At 33.4% G+C, this 20,343-nt stretch overlaps 1 protein-coding gene across 8 annotated transcripts in view; it reads left to right on the top strand.

Annotated features, from left to right (window-relative positions):
• Positions 1-20,343, top strand: part of CTNNA3 (catenin alpha 3) — a 1,779,313-nt gene that overhangs the window by 1,694,077 nt on the left and 64,893 nt on the right. For all 8 annotated transcript variants that reach the window (XM_021074380.1, XM_021074384.1, XM_021074383.1 and 5 more), the window contains 2 exons: positions 1,486-1,591; positions 14,378-14,512. In XM_021074380.1, the coding sequence (XP_020930039.1) occupies positions 1,486-1,591; positions 14,378-14,512 (241 nt within the window). The remainder of the gene's footprint in view (positions 1-1,485; positions 1,592-14,377; positions 14,513-20,343) is intronic.

Genomic DNA, 20,343 nt, shown 5'->3' with positions numbered 1-20,343 from the left:
TTAATTTCAGACATATGGCAAAATAAACCAGTTATACATCCAAATATATCCATTTATTTTTGAGGAACAAGAAGACAGAAAAATATCTCGTTATGTTATCCTGCTCCAACAATATAAGTAGTGCACATCTTTCTTCTTATCTGCCTTGCAAGTCCCTAAATAAACCCAACATTTTTTGGTCTTTTTAGGGCCACAACCACGGCATATGGAGGTTCCCAGGTTAGGGGTCTAATTGGAGCTATAGCTACTGGCCTATACCACTGCCACAGCAACACCAGATTGGAGCCATGTCTGTGACCTACAGCACAGCTCACGGCAATGCCAGATCCTTAACACACTGAGCGAGGACAGGAATCGGACCTGTGTTCTCATGGAATCTCACTAGTCAGATTCATTTCCACTGAGCCACAATGGGAACTTCTAAATAAACCCGACATTTGTTCCATGGCACTAGGAACCAAAATTATCTTAAAGTAACCACCACAAACAACAACTTATTAAATGCTTACTTGGTTTGAAGCAATGTTTGAAGCACCTTATAGGAATTGACTTGTGCAGTCCCTAGAATGACTCCCTGGGGAACATGCTGCTGTCATCCATCACCAAGAAAGTTGGAGCATAAAGTGGGGATTTATCTTGCTTGACTTACACAAATAGTAAGAAGTGGTCTGTTTGGGGGAAACAGTCCACAATAGTGTGATTCCTGATTCATACTCAACTACTCTGATATTACTATGAACTAATTATGAGGGAGAGGTAATGTGATAAAAACAAAATGCAAATAACCAAAAGACCATTAAAAAAAAATGATTAAAAGAGGAGGATTGAAAGTATCCCTGCTAGGAATTCTCCTTGTGGCTCATGTGATGGGCCCAATTAGTACCCATGAAGATGCAGATTCAATCCCTGGCCTCACGCAGTGGGTTGAGGTTCTGGCATTGCAATGAGCTGTGGTATAGGTCTTAGACACGGCTTGGATCCCATGTTGCCATGGCTGTGGCATAGGCTGGCTGCAGCTCTGATTCAACCCCTAGCCCAGGGACTTCCATGTGCTGTGGGCAGACCTTAAAAAAAAAAAAAAAAAAAAGAAAAAAGAAAACATCCCTGCTAAACAAAGTACACTGTTGAACATGTAAAATATTCAAAATTACATGTTCCTCCTGGAATGAGAATCTACATTCTTCAAAAGTCTTGAGGAATATATCCATCAAAAGTTTTTTAGGCTGAGGTTTACTGTAAGAAATACCTGGGGATGAAGATCAAATGGAGTCCATCTTCTTGGTAGAGTATCCTAAATCTTAACATAATAGGTCTTCATTTTTTTTTCTTCATTTTATAATTGAATTTAACCAGGACCTCTTTAAAACTGAAGTAGGTAAAGTCAATTGCTTATACTCTGCGGTGCAAATCTTGTGTGTCTGTCTGTTTCTGTGGGTGTATCTCAGCACAAACCACTGCAATAAACATGTATTCTTTTATTTCAAGGGGAAAAGGACCACTAAAGCATACAACTGATGTGATCTATGCAGCTAAAATGATATCTGAATCTGGATCAAGAATGGACGTCCTTGCTCGGCAGATTGCCAACCAGGTGAGCTCTCTACAAATGGATGTGCTGAATGTCCAGGCTATTATTCTCTGCTATTTAACACTAATTAGAACAAAGTTGAATTTTTATTCTGTTGGATTGTTTTTTGCTTAAATGATTATTAAACTTTTGAAATTTTGTTTTTGCATAATTAATAAAAAGTGGAAAATTCACTCTAAGGAATCATAATTATTTCATGGGGTTTCAATATTATTACTAGTATTAATATTATTGTCATTATTATTGATATTATTAGAGCTTGATTATTTTGTAGCTTTAAATATATACAAATTATTTTAAATATCAGTTTTTTGAGTTTCAAATATACTCAAATTATTAATTGGCTGTAATACCCAGTTAATATTTTTTCTTAATTACCTTACATTTCTTATTTTTGCTCTTTAAAAATCAATGCTTTTCAAAATTCTTTTTTTTAATTTTTTTGTATAATGATTTTTATTTTTTTCCATTATAGCTGGGTTTACAGTGTTTTGTCAATTTTCTACTGTCAGAATTCTTTCATGTTAGGTTTTCTGTTTCTACTGTATGTTCTGGCATTCTATGTAAAACTGTAAAACAAATAGTGATTAGTAGAATACTAAAGTGAAGACATAAAATGTAGGAAATATATAACCCTTACTGATGCTCTAAACACTTGCTTTTCTTTCATTAGATTTCTCATGTCTCTATTCCAATTTTCTAAGCAGAAGTTACAATATGAGTGTTACCTTTTGCTTAACTTTAATTGAAAAATCTGTCAGTATTTTTTTTGGTTAATGTATTGAGATATTGAATTAATATCTTAGAAATAGTATTCCTTTTCAAGTTTTATATTGTTTGTTTTTTTTGGTTTTTGTTTTGTTTTGTTTTTTCCTTTTTAGGGTGGCACCCATGGCATATGAGGTTCCCAGGCTGGGGTCTAATCGGAGCTACAGCTGCTGGCCTATGCAACCTAATGTTGCAACCTATACCACAGCTCAAGGCAATGCCAGATCCTTAACCCACTGAACGAGGCCAGGGAGTGAACCTGCAATCTCATGGTTCCTAGTTGGATTTGTTTCTGCTATGTCACAACAGGAACTCCTGCTAGTTTTATATTATTCAAGCCCATAATACATATTTATCTCCCTTTGGAGAAAAAAAAAAGAGAAATTCTCTTTTTAAACCCACAACTATTCATATTTTTTTTCTTGCATATGTAATTTAAGGGAAGCTATATTGGGTTCTTTCTTATCACTTCATCATTTGTCCACTTTTTCTTGGAACATGAAGAACTTTCTCTAATTAGCTATTATATTTTAATATAAGGGAGGAGAAATAAACAAGGAATAATAATAACAGAAACAAATATTTTAAAGCAGTCTTGAATATATATATATATATATTCATATATATGGTCATATAAATATATATATATATTTCTAGTATCTTGCTACTTTAAGCATTATAAACATTTTAATAATCATTTTAGTATTTAGAATTATAATTAAAAACAAACCTATCCAAATATAATTCAAAATCTATTTTGAAAAAATGAATGAGGCTCAAATCTCCCCATTGATTTCCTTATTTTAGAATGTTATTGAATTCACCTTTATGAGACAAAAATAGTAGTAGAATAAGTGAAATCATAATACAATAAACATATTTGTGTTCCATTAGCTTTTTAAATACTTAATGATTCCCACCTGTGTGATTCTATTTATTTTAGAATGCACAGTTTTCAAAGTTCAAATAATTGTGTCGTTTTGAAGTTGTCCTTTTTTCTTAGGCTCATGTTCTTTAACTGGATTAGGTCACATTGTGGTAGGTTCTTTATAACATGGCTTTGTTAAATTATGCTATTGTTTTTGGCATTATTCAAATTGCAGGAAGAAAGCAAAAGTGTTGTCTCACTACCACATAATTTTGACACTTTAAAAGAAGCTTAAAGGAACAGTCACTGACTAATGAAGGATTATGGATTACTGTTCTGGCCTTTTTCATTTTCTGTAATAAAGTAGTTTCAGATGATGTAATTTTGAGCTGAATAAATAGGGTTCTAAAGAATCAGAATTGGGAGAAAAAAACTGACTCATTATTAGTGATTATCTGGGAAGATTGTCTATGACCATGTGATATCATTTGATATATTAACATAAAAAATTTAGATAAAAATAATATCTGAAATTGATTGTAGAATATAACTGAATAATGTAAACAAGGCAATTTTTATAGTGACGATGTATATTATGAAAAAAGTCTTCCAGAACATTGGTTGCTTTCAATTTTGAACAATAACAGCTCAAAAAAAATTGACAACTTTTATTATGCTTTCTAGTCCACTTTTTTGCTAGAGTGTCAGAAGGTTTAAACATCAGTCAATTTCCAATCCCACTCAGCATGGATTTATAACATATATATATATATGTGTGTGTGTGTGTGTGTGTGTGTATTTAGACAATAAGTTTCATTCTATAAAGTTGCAGAGTCAAAGTTCAGATTAGTTGAAGCTTCTAATACTGCCTTCCTGGATTTTTTTTTTTATCCTTTTTCCCTGCCTTGCTTCCTTGAACCTATGTCTATTATGTATAACCACATACAATTCACTACTTTGCCATTGCCATCAGATGCTAGGAAGAGATGAATGACAGCCTGTTTTAGCATACAGAACCGTATATAAGTTCACTTGTCCCAAACACCTAACATCTCTTGGGTTTTACAATTGTCTTGAGAGAGTGTAGTAGATTTCATATGCCATCCAAGATCATATGATTTAAGTCCTGTAGAACTCTAGTATAAACCTTGTCTCCATTAGACAGTATATTCCTGAGGGAAAGGATATTAAACATTCTTAAATATTTTCCTTATGAATAAAGAGAATGACAAATTAGAGAAGTATCCTTCTTACAAATCTAAGATTCCAGACACTTGGTACACACCTCTTTCTATTTCTGACTCCTCACTATAATTCATCATGTTAGAAGATACTCTAACTTAGATGAACTGGATAATAACTCCTGAGGTAGGAAGAATACAATGAAGATATGAATTATTTGTAGAAGCAACCTGCCCCCAAAAGAAAAGTGATGACTAGGAAAAAAAAATAAAAATTAACATCTACTAAACTTTTTGCACAAGAATAGGACAAAATTAGACCTCCTGACTCTTGGGTGTTGTGTCTGAATCCTAACATGCCTTCACTGTAATTTTTTCCAAAGCAAAGATATCTAGGTTATTAACTGGGTATGCCCTCTTAATCATAATTGGTCACAATTAAAATGAATTTCCAGTGTTAAATACATTGAAAGTCAATACTAATTTAAGAAAGATGACATTTAAAAAACAAGATGTGGAATTACAACCAAATCACACACAGTGTACTCAACAATAAATGAAGTAACCCACAAGTGTACTTTATAATGATATTTTGACAAAATATTGTTGGTGGCTGGCCTGATTTGAATTGGTTCCTGCTGGTGCTATAAGAATTTTAAAAATGTTTGATTAATTCCCATTGGTTTATTTTTGCTTTTATTTCTGTTGCTTTGGGAGAATGACCTGAGAAACATTCGTAAGGTTGCTGTCAGAAAATGTTTTACCTATGTTCTCTTCCAGGAGTTTGATGGTGTCTTGTCTTGTGTTTAAGTCTTTCAGCTATGTATAGGAGTTTATTTTTGTGCATTGTGTGAGGGTGTGTTTTATTTTCACTGATTTGCATGCTGCTGTCTAGTTCTCCCAGCACCACTTGCTGAAAAGATTGTCTTTTTTCCCATTTTATGTTCTTGCCTCATTTGTCAAACAGCAATTGACCATAGGTGTCTGGGTTTATTTCTGGGTTCTCTATGCTGTTCCATTGGTCTGTCTGTCTGTTTTGGTACCAGTACCACACTGTCTTGATGACTGTGGCTTTGTAATATTGCCTGAAGTCTGGGAGAGTTATGCTTGGCTTTTGTTCCTCAGAATTTTTGTGGCAATTCTGGGTCTTTTATGGTTCCACATAAATTTATGGATGGTTTGTTCTAGTTCTGTGAAAAATGTCATGGGGATTTGATAGGGATTGCACTGAATCTGTAGATTGCTTTGGGCAGTGTGGCCATTTTTACAATATTAATTCTTCCAACCTAGGGGCATGGAATATCTTTCCATTTCTTTACATCTTCTTTAAATCCTTGATTAATATTTTATATTTCTCAGCATATAAGTCTTTTACCTCCTTGGTCAGGGGTATTCCCAGGTATTTGAAAAAACTTTTGCACAGCAAAGGAAACCAAAAAGGAAACAAAAAGACAACTTACAGAATGGGAGAAAATAGTTTGAAATGATGCAACTGATGAGGGCTTAATCTCTAAAATATACAACTTATGCAACTCAACAGCAAAAAAGCCAACAACCCAATGGAAAAATGGGCAAAAGACCTGAATAAACATTTCTCCAAAGTAGATATACAGATGACCAACAAGGACATGAAAAATGGCTCAACATCTCTGATTATTAGAGAAATGCAAATCAAAATTACCATGAGATACCATCTCACACTAGTCAGAATGGCCATCATTAATAAGTCCACGAATAACAAATACTGGAGGGGGTGTGGAGAAAAGCAAACCCTCCTGCAATGTGGGTGGGAATGTAAGCTGGTACAATGATTGTGGAGAACAGTATGGAGGTACCTTAGAAAACTATATATAGAACTACCATATGACCCTGCATTCCCACTCTTGGGCATATATCCGGACAAAACTTTCCTTGAAAAAGTCACATGCACCCACATGTTCCTTGTAGCACTATTCACAATAGCCAAATGTTCCTTGTAGCACTATTCACAATAGCCAAATATTCCTTGTAGCACTATTCACAATAGCCAAAACAACCCGAATGTCCATCGACAGGTGATTGGAATAAGAAGAAGTGGTATATATATACACAATGGAATACTATTCAGCCATAAAAAATAACAACAAAATGCCATTTTCAGCAACATGGATTGAACTAGAGACTCTCATACTAAGTGAAGTAAGTCAGAAAGAGGAAGACATATACCATATGATATCACTTATATCTTCAATCTAATATACGGCACAAATGAACCTTTCCATAGACAAAAAAAATCATGGACTTAGAGACTTGTGGTTTTCAAGTGGGAAGAAGTGGGATGGATTGGGAGCTTGGGGTTAATAGATGCAGACTATTGCCTTTGGAATAAATTAGCAATGGGATCCTGCTGTGTAGCACTGGGAACTATGTCTAGTCACTTATGATGGAACATGATAATGTTTGAAAATAGAATGTATGCATAACTGGGTCACCATGCTGTACAGTAGAAAAAAAGATAATGTATTGGGGAAATTAAAAAGAAAGAATTTAAAAAATGTAATAGAGCTACCCTAAAAATAAACTTCTGAAGCATTCATCTTGTGACAATATTTGTATTTTGGTGGTATTATCTGTCTGGAATTTATTTTGAGCAGATAAGTTGATACCTAGATTTGTTCTCCAAATTAATGAACCCCTACTTTATAAAAATGAATGTATAGCAGATTCTCAGGAATTAAATAGGAATAACAAATACTGAAATATTTGATCTGCTTGCCTCCTTGAAATAATAGTCTCCTGATAAAAGAAATGCTGTTTTACTAGTTTTCTTTTTGTATCTTTATCATTTTCCCACTAAAAAATGCCTTAAATGCTTTAGAGTGATAATATATTCAGTTTCAAGGTTAGGGCCATTATAAAAATAGGGTATTTTAAGGTCTAGAAGAAGGGGCTGATTGAAATGAGCTAAGAGGGAAAGAGGAAAGATGAGGAAAGTTTCTCCTTATGTGTCTGGCTGATTTTAACCAAAAATTCCAAATAATCACAATTTGCCTAAATTACTTCTCCACCATCCTTTCTACATCTATGTTATATAGAGAAGGTAAAACGTTTTTATAAGTTTATTTCAACCCAAGTAATTTTTCAGTTGAAAAGTTTCAGATTTCAGGGAGGGAGATGATATTTTTTGAGTTGTAATCTAATTCATGAGGAAGTCACTCCCACTTAGAATTTCTCATGGAGGTCAGTATGGAGCAAAAAAAGTAGGTTGGGCTAAAATTTTATACCTAATCAGAGAGAGGAGCTTTGATGAAAGTGAAAATCATCTTTGTCTTAATGTGTATTTTGTTCAAAGTGTATGTCGCAGATATATTTTATCAATGGTTGTATGTCTAACCAAGGTAAAACTAAAAATGAATTTGACGCAGTTCTTAAACTCAACACAATTCTAGTCTAAATAAAAAAAAAATGACAAAATTTGAAAATATATATAATTTTTAGTAAAACAACATATGCATTGAATAAATTCCACACTGTTATTTCCCAAATTTAACTCTAACAATTCAGACCATAAGAGTCAGTGTTCTCTACCACATAACATCATAAACGAGCTCCATTATATTTTTACCATACTTTGATAGATAAATTTTTCTTCTCTGTTTTAGATACCTTAGTTTGCTAAAGAGCAGAAATGATAGGCATAACAAAGAAGAATGTTGAAAGTATACTGAGATTTCTGGGTGCAGAATCATCTCAAATTCATGACCAAATTTAATAGACGAGAAAGCACTCTTAGATACTAGAGTGGATAAACTGGGGATTTTTTTTTTCAATAATTTTTATTTTTTTCCATTACAGTTGGTTTACCTTGTTCTGTCAATTTTCTACTATAGAGCAAAGTGACAGAGTTACACACACACACACACACCACACACACATTTATGTATTCTTTTTCTCACATTATCCTCCATCACATTCCATCACAAATGATTAGATACAGTTCCCTGTGCTACACAGCAGGATCTCACTGGTAATCCTTTCCAAAGGCAATAGTTTGCATCTATTAACCCCAGACTCTCAGTCCATCCCACTCTCACCTCCCCCTTGGCAACCACGATTCTGTTCTCCAAGTCCATGAGTTACTTTTTTGTAGAAGGGTTCATTTGTGCTGTATATTAGATTCCAGATATAAGTGATATCATATGGTATTTGTCTTTCTCTTTCTGACTTACTTCACTTAGTATGAGACTCTCCAGTTCTATCCATGTTTGCTGCAAATGGCATTCTTTAGTCTTTCTTAGGGCTGAGTCATAGTCCATTGTGTGTATATACTACATCTTAATCCATTCATCCGTCAATGGATATTTAGGTTGTTTCCATATCTTAGCTATTGCGAGTAGTGCTGAAGTGAACATACAGGTTCCTGTATCTTTTTCAAGGAAAGTTTTGTCCAGATATATGCCCAAGAATGGGATTTCTGGGTCATATGGTAATTCTATATTTAGTTTTTTAAGGTACCTCCATACTGTTTTTCCATAGTGGTTGTACTGATTTACATTCCCACCAACAGTGTAGGAGGGTACCCTTTTCTCCACACCCTCTCCAGCATTTGTTATTTTTTGACTTGTTAATGGTGGCCATTCTGACCAGTGTGAGGTAGTACCTCACAGTATTTTTGATTTGAATTTCTCTAATAATTAGTGATGTTGAACATTTTTATGTGTCTGTTGGCCATCTGTATATCTTCTTTGGAGAAATGTCTATTTAGGTCTTTTGCCCATTTTTTAAGTTGGGTTGTTGGTTTTTTTGCTGTTGAGTTGTATAAGTGCTTTGTATATTTTAGAGATTAAGCCCTTATCAGTTGCATCATTTGAAACTATTCTCACATTCCATAGGTTGTCTTTTTTGTTGTTGTTAATGGTTTCCTTTGCTGTGCAAAAACTTGTCAGTTTTATTAGGTCCCATTGATTTATTTTTGCTTTTATTTCTGTTGCCTTGGGAGTCTGACCTAATAAAATATTTGTAAGGTTGATATCAAGGAATGTTTTGCCTATGTCCTCTTCTAGTAGTTTGATGGTGTCTTGTCTTTCATTAAGTCTTAAAACCGTTTTGAGTTTATTTTTGTGCATGGTGTGAGGGTGTGTTCCAGTTTAATTGATTTACATGTGGCTGTCCAGTTTTCCCAGCACCATTTGAAGAAAAGACTGTCTTTTCCCCATTTTATATTCTTGCCTCTTTTGCCAAAGATTAATTGACTGTAGGTGTCTGGATTTATTTCTGGGACCTCTATTCTGTTCCATTGGCCTATATGGCTGTTTTGGTATCAGTACCACACTATCTTGATTACTGAGGCTTTGTAATATTGCCTGAAGTCTGGGAGGATAAACTGGTTTTGTGGTAAGCAAAATGGAGTGTGAGATAGTTGAGGGTTATAGGTGTTGAATGTCAAATGTTGATAAGATAATGAGGTGGCCTGGGCAAATAGATATGTAGGTTTTCTGAAGACAGGGCTAGATGACAGATATTTAGTCATTTTTATTTTCTGAGTGATAGAATGAAGTCAGAGTGGTATATACTATTATCAATAAGGGAGTAGGAATGAAAAGATGCCAAGAATGAAAATGAGAACACCAATGGGAACAGCATTGAAAAATTTTAAAAAGCATGTTTATGAATAAGAAGAGATACATGAGATTATAGGATTGAAGGAGGGGTTTTGCTTTGAGAGATTGATGTTGCTAGATTCAAAGACAAAAAAAAAGACATTAAAAGTGCAGAGAACAATATAATTATTGATGACCTGTGACCCTGTGGAAGGTGAAGGAAGACAGCCTGGACTATAAGTGGAGGAATGAGCCTTGGGGAAGGGAAAGGTCACAGTCACAGAGTCCTTCTGCCATCACTGATTGCTTGAAATTTCTGTTCTAGAAATTCACAATGATACCTAATTCTTTCCCTTAACCAACTTTGCAAGCTTAACTATATTTTTCCTGTGCTGTAGTATAAACTTTATTTAAGACACATTTAGAATGACTTTTGCAATTACAGACAACAGTTTAAATTCTGTGGTACAAAGCATCTTACTAGAAGAGTGAAAGTCAGTTTAATATGAGAAAACCACTTAGGCTGGCATGCAATCTGCTTGCCAATAGTGAATGTGCTGGTAGTTATAATTTTCTTTTTTTGTCCTTTGTCCTTTTAGGGCCACACCAGTGGCATATGGAGGTTCCCAGGCTAGGGCTCTAATCAGAGGTACAACTACCAGCCTACACCAGAAGCCACAGCAACACCAGATCTGAGCCACATCTGCAACCTACACCACAGCTCACTGCAACACTGGATCTTTAACCCACTGAGCGAGGCCAGGGATCAAACCCGCAACCTCATAGTTCCCAGTCGATTCGTTTCCACTGTGCCACCATGGGAACTCCAGTTATAAAATTTAATTTTAAAAATCCATGTATTAAAAAGCTAACCAGATGCCCTGGTTAACATCCCCTATCTTATTAAACTGGGAAATAATAACCAAAATGTGTTATGCTATTCTACCACTTGATTTACCTAAAAGTCCCTACCAGTGTTCCTTTAAAGGTATTTTTATGCAAATTTTACTTTTAAAAAAGTAAAGGACATGAATTTCTACAAGTCTAGGTCCTAAACTTTTTCGGTTAGCTTTATGTGAAAATATAAAAAGTGGGAAAAACATAATTTGATTTTAATAAGAAGCTTTGGCATACAGCAGAAGAGCATTGTTAAAGTGGGAATGATTCATTCTCCTGATTTTGCTTCTAGGCAGCTAAAACTGACTCAGAAAGGCTTTCCAAATGTCAGTAGGAAAGAAGGCTTTAATAAATTGTATAGTATGGAATTTACCAATCATTATGTTTTTTATACTTCAGTTATAAAATTGGCTAATATCTTTAGGTGCAACCAACATTTTCATTAATTCTGGGAATGAAGTAAATTCATTAATTCTGGTAAATCGGGGCAAGTCATTCTTACTTTCAAAAGTACAACTTCAAATTTTCCACTCAGTTGACTTAGTCTTTCCTTAACAGAGTTCTAGACTCTTCTATCATGGCCTTGAAAATCTCTTGAGAGAGATGTATATTTTGCTTAAACTTGGTTGATTGCAATATTGGTTATCAGTTAAGAATCTATTTGCAAGTTTAATTTTATCAGAAGTTATATAATGGTTTTGGTCTTTCAGAAACAAATCAGCACTAATCCTGCTTGCAATATACAGATAAGAGTGTCAGTTTAAGAAACCAATTTACAAATCAGTGGCAATTTACAGTTTGCTATGTAAAATAAATTTGGCAAGAATGATATTGTTCCTAGACCTTAGAGGTAGGGAAGAGAGCTGAAGCACGTGGTTTTGAATACCAGCTTTACCATTTATGAACTGGGCAAGTCAGTTAACATTGCTATGCCTCAGTTTCCTCCTTTGCTAAATGGAGATGATGATAGAACCTGCCTCATAGAGTTGTGTGATTATTAAAAGAGTTAATATAGGTAAAGCACCTAGAATAGTTGATGGCAGATAAAACATCATATATGTCAAAAAAATATTGAGTTCATCCACAAGTGCAAAGAATAGATAAGACCATTCATTACTCAGGATAAACAAAAGAATGTTTTGAATGAATGGCATATAGATCTTTGTGCAATGAATGAGACAGAAAAAAAACTAAATTTAAATCTTTATGCAAATCATATACTCTGTCCAGAACTTAGCTTACAGATGTGCAATATGATAATAATTACATTTAAGTAAAGTGATGTCGTGAATACCAACTTAGAATTAATTATGCATGTAAAGGATATGGCACAGTGTCTGACAACAGGTAATACTTAATAAAGACTAACTTCCAGAGTTCCCTGGTGGCTTAGAAGATTAAGGTTGTGATATTGCCACTGCTGTGGCTCAGGTCACCTCTGTGGCATGCATTCAATACCTGGGAACTTTTGCATGTTGTGGTTGCAGCCAAAAGGAAAAAAAAAAAAAAAAAAACCTAAGCATGCTTCACTTTAATACAGATATAGTATTCTCATAACTTGTTTTCCTTGAAACTATACAACACACAGTATTATTCTGTGATTAAAAAAAAAATTCGCTCCAAATTCTTTTAAGTTTAGTGATCATAGATTGAGTGAAAATGAAATGGGTTTGAAAGCAAGTAGAGATGGATTAAAATACTGACTCCAGCATAAACTCCCCAATCCTGGGAAATTATTATGCATTCTAAACTTCTAATTTCTCTTCTGTAAATTGAGGAAATCCATTTCTCTCTTTTTGCTTCTCCCTTCTGCTTCTGCCTTACCCTTCCTCTCTTTATCTTTGTCCCTCTCCTTTTCCTTCTCCTCTCTTCTTAGTTAAATTTAATCCTGCTGATATTTGTGGAATTAAGCTTACTTCCTTGTTTAAATTTAAGAAATGCACTTGATATCAAGGTCCGTCATCTTATCATATTGTTTCTCTGGCTGGTTATCATGTACCTATGTATCCATTCATAGGTCCATGGCTGTCTAGCAGGTTGATAGTATTTCCACAGAAGGATGTATGTCATTGCTACCTTCCTTGACTAACCTTTACTCAAAGGTCACATGTTCTCATCTTGTCCACATGTTCTGGAGTTATGTAGACTAGTCTATTTAGCAAATATAAAAGAGAACAAGATTCTCAGGAATTTTCCAATAACACTTCAACTTATTAACTACTACATAAAATCAGAAATGCAGAAATGCTTTCTGGCCTTTCATCTCACTTTTTAATTTTCATTTGATTTTCAGCTATTAGAAGAAAATCTTTTAAACTAATAACATTGTTGTTACTATAGAAATAATATATTTTAAGTAATAAATATATATGAAGATATATAAAATATGAAGAAAGTTAAAATATTGATTATATTGATGTATTGATGACATTGCTTACCATTTTCACATATTTATTTTCTACTATAATCTTAAACATAACACATATTTCTTACACAATTTGAGATAGTATGTGGAATTTTAAATACTGTTTTTTTACCTTCCCAAACATTTTCCTTTGAAATTACTGTGCTTTGAGCCTATATAATATCACATTATATAGAAATGTATCCTTATATAATCTTTCCACTATTATAGGGCATTTATTTCCAAATTTTGCTATTATAAGTAATGCTGCAATGAATATCTTTGCATATAAATTACTTTTCATATTCCTATGCCCTTATGAATATGTATTTAGAGTGAAATTAAGTTATCAAGGATTTTAAAAAATCTATTCTAATTGCCTTGAGAAAGAACACAAAGATTAAACACTGACCACAGATATTTATCATATTATCATGAAGCCCAAAGCTCTACTTCAGGAAATCCCTTACAGAAGAAAATATAATGTAGGAGATTCTTTTTGGTAAAGAAATTTAATACATCTCTGAAACATGTATGCTGCCTGTTTCTTGGCTTCTTGGATCCACATCTGTTAGCCAAGGTGGAAATGATTTCTTTGTAATAGCTAAGAACATTAAATGCTGAAAGTAATAGAACATAGTATATATTCTGCTGCAGAATTTTTTTTTTAAATTCACGTATAAATAACAAAGGACAGGCAGAGCACAACTATGGGTCCCAAGGAGTATTCTAATAGCAACTTTAAATGAAAGGAATAATTACATTTTAAATACTTCTTCAGATTTACTTAAAAATGAAATCCAAAGGCTTTTTACCTTTTTCATAAATTAAAGGCAGTTCTTTTGCGTACCTTTTAACATCTGGAAGTTCCTTTGCTATTTCTTCTATGCTAATATAATTAAGGTTGGATCATAAATAATTCTTCTAATGGTGGAAGCATATCACAATCTATATGGTCTTGGCCTGAGATATGGCACTCAATGAAAATAAAGTTGCTGCCTTATAAAGTACGTGTAATCTCAAAATTTACTCAATCCAAACTACTTATTCTTTATTTTGCTATTTCCATTTTTATCTCTTCTGCACATTTAGTGCCCAGATCCATCATGCAAACAGGACTTATTGGCATACCTGGAACAGATTAAGTTCTACTCTCATCAACTGAAAATATGCAGTCAAGTTAAAGCTGAGATACAGAACCTGGGAGGAGAGCTCATCATGTCAGCGGTGAGTACTGCCCTGCACTTCTGCCATCACGTGTGGAAGATGCTTAAAACAAAGGAGCCACACCCCCCCTTACCCCACCCAATCTTTTAGGTCCACGTAGGTTAGAAAAAAAACTCAAAGGCAGGATATAAAACTGCAATGAAACTAAACTAGTAAGAAATCTTGCCAGACTTCTTAAAGAAGTGTCAAGTCAGTACAGCTTATCTTTATTTACTTCAGAGAGTTTTTTTGATTTTGTAAGCCACTTGCGTAAGAAATAGCTGTTTAGAGCATGGTTTTCTGATTTCAGAAAGTGTACAGATTGAACTCTGAATTGAATCCTATAATTTTTATAAAAATAAGTGAATGTAGAATGGCAAATCAATGACATATTTTTTGCTATTAATTAATATTCATATTCCCATTATTCATTTCTTGATCATAGAAATTTAGGTCTTGAAAACTGTTATCTCCATATGCAATTGAAGCAGTGGAGTATGATAGAACATAAATAGATCTAGAGCAACTTTCATAAATTCTTTGGTGACCCTGAGTTTCAAACTGCTATAAAACGACCACGGTAGGAATAATGTATACTCTTTCTACTCATCTTTTAATAACAGTAGATCATTTCTCTAGAGTGGATATGGTAATAAAATAATATTTGAGATCTATATTATATTCAGTTTTCAGTGACTTTGAGAAGGACATGAACCAAGGTGATAAATTTAAGCTAAAGTAAAACATTATGAACATTCTAGGAACTTATTTTCATGAGGACAAATTTTTAAATATGATAACAGCGTACTTACAATGCTTATAAATGTGTAAGTCTAAGAGCTCTATAGCCTGACTTCAGACTTCTCCCAATAAACTAGTATTCTTAAAAAAGTACATAGCTGAAAAAAAAAAAAAAAAGGGAATCGCTATCAAGAATAGAGGGCTAGGAACTAATTAATCCTTATTGACTCTGTTTCTCTTGCCTATATTTTGTCTCATTTAATCCTCACAATAACATGCAAGATAGATTTGCTTTATGTTATTTAACCCTTGAAAAAATTAAACTCAGAAATTTATAAAGGTTCTGAGTTCAAACTAGTAAATGTCAGAACTTGGGTTCACTTTCAAAGTACTATGCCTCCTCTGTTTGGGTGTACAGTCTTGAATCTTTGATAAAAATGAAGAACAAAAGTCAAAAGTAAATAATTTGGAAATTGTGCCAAAGTAATTATTAGAGATTAAAAAAATAGTTTCCTTGATATTTAATTTTTTCAAAATCAATAATGCAAACCAACACAACTGTGCTATATTGGTTCCCTGTGACTTTTTAAAGGAAAATGCATTTTAAGCAGTCACCATCTATACACACAGAAACATGTGTGGGTGTGTGATACCTGCCTGACTACATAGATGCATTTATACAAACACTATGCATATCTGTATATACACATTTTAAAATACTGTATCTATTTTTGATAATTAGACAATCATTTTCTCACTTAACACTGTATGATTTTAAATGTGTAAAAAATTTATTTGTAAGCAATATATGTCTTCTGTAAACATTTATCAATTTCACACATTCACCATCAGTCACAAGGTTTAAATCCATATGAATTTTATTTCCAATTATATATTTACTTCTTCATGGTGTCTGAAGCTAAGCTTTCAAAGAAGTTGATAGAAGTTCAGTCAGTACATTATGTTAAAATGTTTTACTGTTTATTGTCCCTCCAAATATAATTTCCTCCTGATGTGCAGATTTTTGTATCCCTTCCTGTTTGCCATGATGATTCAAATTCATGAACTTTACATATTTTACAGATAGATTAGGCATGAGCCATTTAGAATCCATGATTTAAAATTTAGAAGTTGAGTCATTATAAAATGAGGGAATAGCACTGCAAATGCAAAACTATTTTGTCATCATTTCCCATTAGAAAAAATAAATATGAAGGAAGTGTGTGTACTATGCCCCAGTTTATATGCCTTTGTGCCGTCTGCCTGCAGGTAGATCCTGGAAAGCTTTTAAAACACAGTTCACTTGTAAGCACCAAAGCACAATTGCTTTATTTTCTCAGTGACCCTGAGTTCTCAGTTCTCAACTTGTCTTCTTATTTAAATTGAGGAAAAATTCAAATATAGGTCAGAATTTTTCTATGAGATCTTTTGAAGAGTACTAAGCATGATTTTAAAGCAGAGAAACCCATTAAAAATGAAGAAATTTGGTATTCAAAACTATAGACCCTTAAAAGTTTGCATTCCAAAATGAGGTTCATGAAAAATTCCTTTTTTTCCCCAAATTAAAGCATATTTGATTTACAATGTTTTGTCAATTTCCACTGTACAGCAAATTGACCAGTCATACATAAATGTACACATTCACTTTCTTATATTATCTTCCATAATAGTCTATCCCAAGAGACTAGATATAGTTCCCTGTGCTATACAACAGGACCTCGTTGCTAATCCACTCCAAATGTAATAGGTTTACCTCTACTAAACTCAAACTTCCAGTCCATCCCACTCCATCCCCCTACCTCCTTGGCAACCACAAGTTTGTTCTCTATGTCTGTGAGTCTATTTCTATTTCATGGATAGTTTCATTTGTATCATAATATAACAGAAACAAACTCATAGACATGGATAACAGACCGTGGTTGTGAAGGAGGAGGAGAAGGGAGTGAGATGGACTGGGAGTTTGGGGTTAATAGATGCAAACTATTTGGAGTGGATAAGTAATGAGGTCCTGCTGTATAGCACAAGGAACTATATCTAGACACTTGTGATGGAACAGGATGGGTTTTATGGGTAAAATAATGGGTCATTTTGCTGTACAGCAGAAAATGACAGAACACTGTAAATCACACTGGGTCATTCTGCTGTACAGCAGAAAATGACAGAACACTGTAAATCAAATATAATAAAAATTAAATTAAATTTAAAAAGGAAACTATAGTCTCTTTAATGTTTGAATTCCAAAATTAGGTTTCTGAAACATTGCTTTTAACAAATAGGTTTGGTTTAAAAAAATAGATATGAATTGAATGCATTTATGCAGTGAATGGGCAGATTGCTTCTGGGTCTGGGGTGTTAGGGTTAGAATAAAGAAGGAATTTGAAATTATTCTCATAATAGACTCTTTCACTAAAATTATCTTCCAATAATTTTTAGATCTATCTGCAAGCATTTATCCTGAAGTTACCTGTTTTATTTATAGAGAATCCAAAATGTATTTAGTCCAAAACACCAACCATGAATTGAACATCATCTCTATACCAGGCATCAAGAACATCTAGGAGATGCAAAGATTAATATAGGATGCCTCCTTTAAGATGTTCGAATATGTGCAAACTTAAGATACATAAAATTACTTTAATATACAAAAATAAATTCAAAATAATGTCATAACCCATATGAGAGTTGAATGCACAAAGTACATGGTAAGAGTTGAAGGAATAATTAATTCCACTGATTGGCAAGTGAGGAAGAGAAAGCTCCTAGAGTGGTTTGTCTCTCATTTGGCTGTTAATGTATAAGTAAGACTACAACTGTATATTTATGAGGGCAGAAGAAGAAAAAGATTTGACATAGATAGGACAGGTGAAGTAGAAAGAAATAGAGAAAGATCAGGAATTTTATGGAAACAGCAAACAATCTGAAATGGATGGAAAAATTGTACTTGGCATTGTTGATATGTGTTATAAGGGGTAGGAAGTAGAAGGAAACTGAGATTGATTAAAACGTATTGGTATCAACATTTTAACTTTATTCTGTAGGCAACTGAGAGTAATTGAAAAATGTTAAGTTTGAGATGGGCAATAAACAGATCTATGTATCTGAAAGATATCTTTTTTTTTACAGACTCTATACCTAACCTTTTATTTTCTTTTTTATTGAACTATAATTGATTTATAATATTATATTCATTTAAGGTATACACATAGTCATTCAATATTCTGGTAGATTATATTTCATTAAGACTTATTAGAGAATAATGGTTATATTTCCCAGTGTTGTGCAATATAGCCCTGTAGTTTATTTACTTTATACATAGTAGTTTGTACCTCTTAATCCCCTACCTCTATCTTGCCCACCACCCACTACCTTGTCCTCAGTGGTAATCAGTAGATTGGGTTCTAAATATGCAAGTTTGTTTCTGTTTTGCTTTATTTATCATTTGTTTTATTTTTAAGTTTCTATAAGTAATAGCATGTGGTATTTGTCTATCTCTGTCTGACTTATTTTACCAAGCTAATACCCTCTAGGTCCATCCATGTTTGTGCAAATGGCAAAAATATTATTCTGAGAATTATTATCTGCGTGTGTATGTATGCATTTCCACAGCTTCTTTATTTTGACAGGGTAGTTATAGTTGGAAAGATGAGAGACTGGAAGATAGAAGATTATTTAGGAATGATATTTTTAAAATAATAGTCCAAGAGGGTAACAGCGAGAACCTGGGTTAAGGCACCATTAATAAGAATGGTGATGTGTGTATCCTTGCAAGAAAAAAACTATGAGGTAGAAATTATTAGAATCAATGATCTATTGAATGTTAAAAATGAAGAAATAGAATTAAGACTTACCCCAAATGTTTTGAGATTTGATAGCTTTCTTAGTCAAAATTGGCATCATTAACCAAGATAAACATATAGAAAGAAGAGCAGATTAGGAAGGGTAAGGCAGCTTATTCAGATTTTGGTCATAAATGACTAAGAGTTATCCAAAGAGAAAAGTCTAGGGGAAGCTGGGCACATGGTTCTGGTACTGAGGAGAGAGTTATAAAGAAGAAATAGATCAGATCCAGTGGAAGCAAGCTGATTAAGACAAAAATAGCTGAGACAAAGATCCAGAAAGATATTTCTTCCTACACACATGATTCTAATATCCCTGTTTCAGATGCAGAGACTTAGTTGTAGCAATTTAAACAAACTAGGAGTTTACTACCTCCATAAAAAGAAAATCAAGGAATGGGTAGTCCTGAATGTCAGCTTCACAAAGTCATCAGGAAATCAGGCACTTACGTCTTTCTGCTTTATTATAGTTAGCTCCTGGTTTTCATTTTTATCAGGGTTGAAATATCACTTCTTTTGCTTGAGCTATGGGTTTTATATTCCAAACAGTAAAAATGAAGGGAAACAGAAGCAAATATTACTTACATCTTTTTAAGTCTCTTCCAAATGCCTTCTCTTATATTATTGGCAAGATTTTAGCTATATATCTATATATAACTTCAAAGGATACTGCAAAATGCAAAATGTGTTTGCTTATGTGTGTTTTAATCTAGACACATTGCTTTCCCCAAATAAAATCAGAATTTTATGTCTGTGAAAAGAGAGTAGATATTAGGTGACAACCAGCAATTCTACATATCCTTCTGTGATGGCCAAAATCACAGCAGTACTCATATATATTCTAACTATATGTTTTTCATACATTTTCTCCTTTAGACTATAAGGTCCATGAATAGATTTGAATTGAATGTACTGTACCCAATGATTATAAACACAGAAAATTCTGACTAACTGAACTTTAAACTTCATACTGGAGTTTACACTTATAAGGTATCTTTTCATCTTTTCTGAGGCAGTATCAGTAATATGATGAAAGCAAAAATTAGACCAAAGTGGGCTGAATACTAAGTATGCAGTGAGAGAGAAAATATGGTAGTTTTCAGTAGATTTTCCAGCAGTTTGTAGTTGAAAGGAAAGAGCAAGTATTGGATAGGGGTGAGAAGAAGAGACAGAGAGATTTGAGGTGCAAATGGAACTGCTAGAAACTTCTTAATCTTTTTTTTTCTCTCTTTCTCTTTTTGGTTAGCATATTTTTTTACATACTTTTTAAGATGG

This window comes from Sus scrofa, chromosome 14, assembly GCF_000003025.6.
Source record: "Sus scrofa isolate TJ Tabasco breed Duroc chromosome 14, Sscrofa11.1, whole genome shotgun sequence".
Classification (NCBI taxonomy): Eukaryota; Metazoa; Chordata; class Mammalia; order Artiodactyla; family Suidae; genus Sus; species Sus scrofa.
The sequence above is the reverse complement of the archived record's forward strand: the minus strand, read 5'-3'. Positions and strand labels throughout refer to the sequence as shown.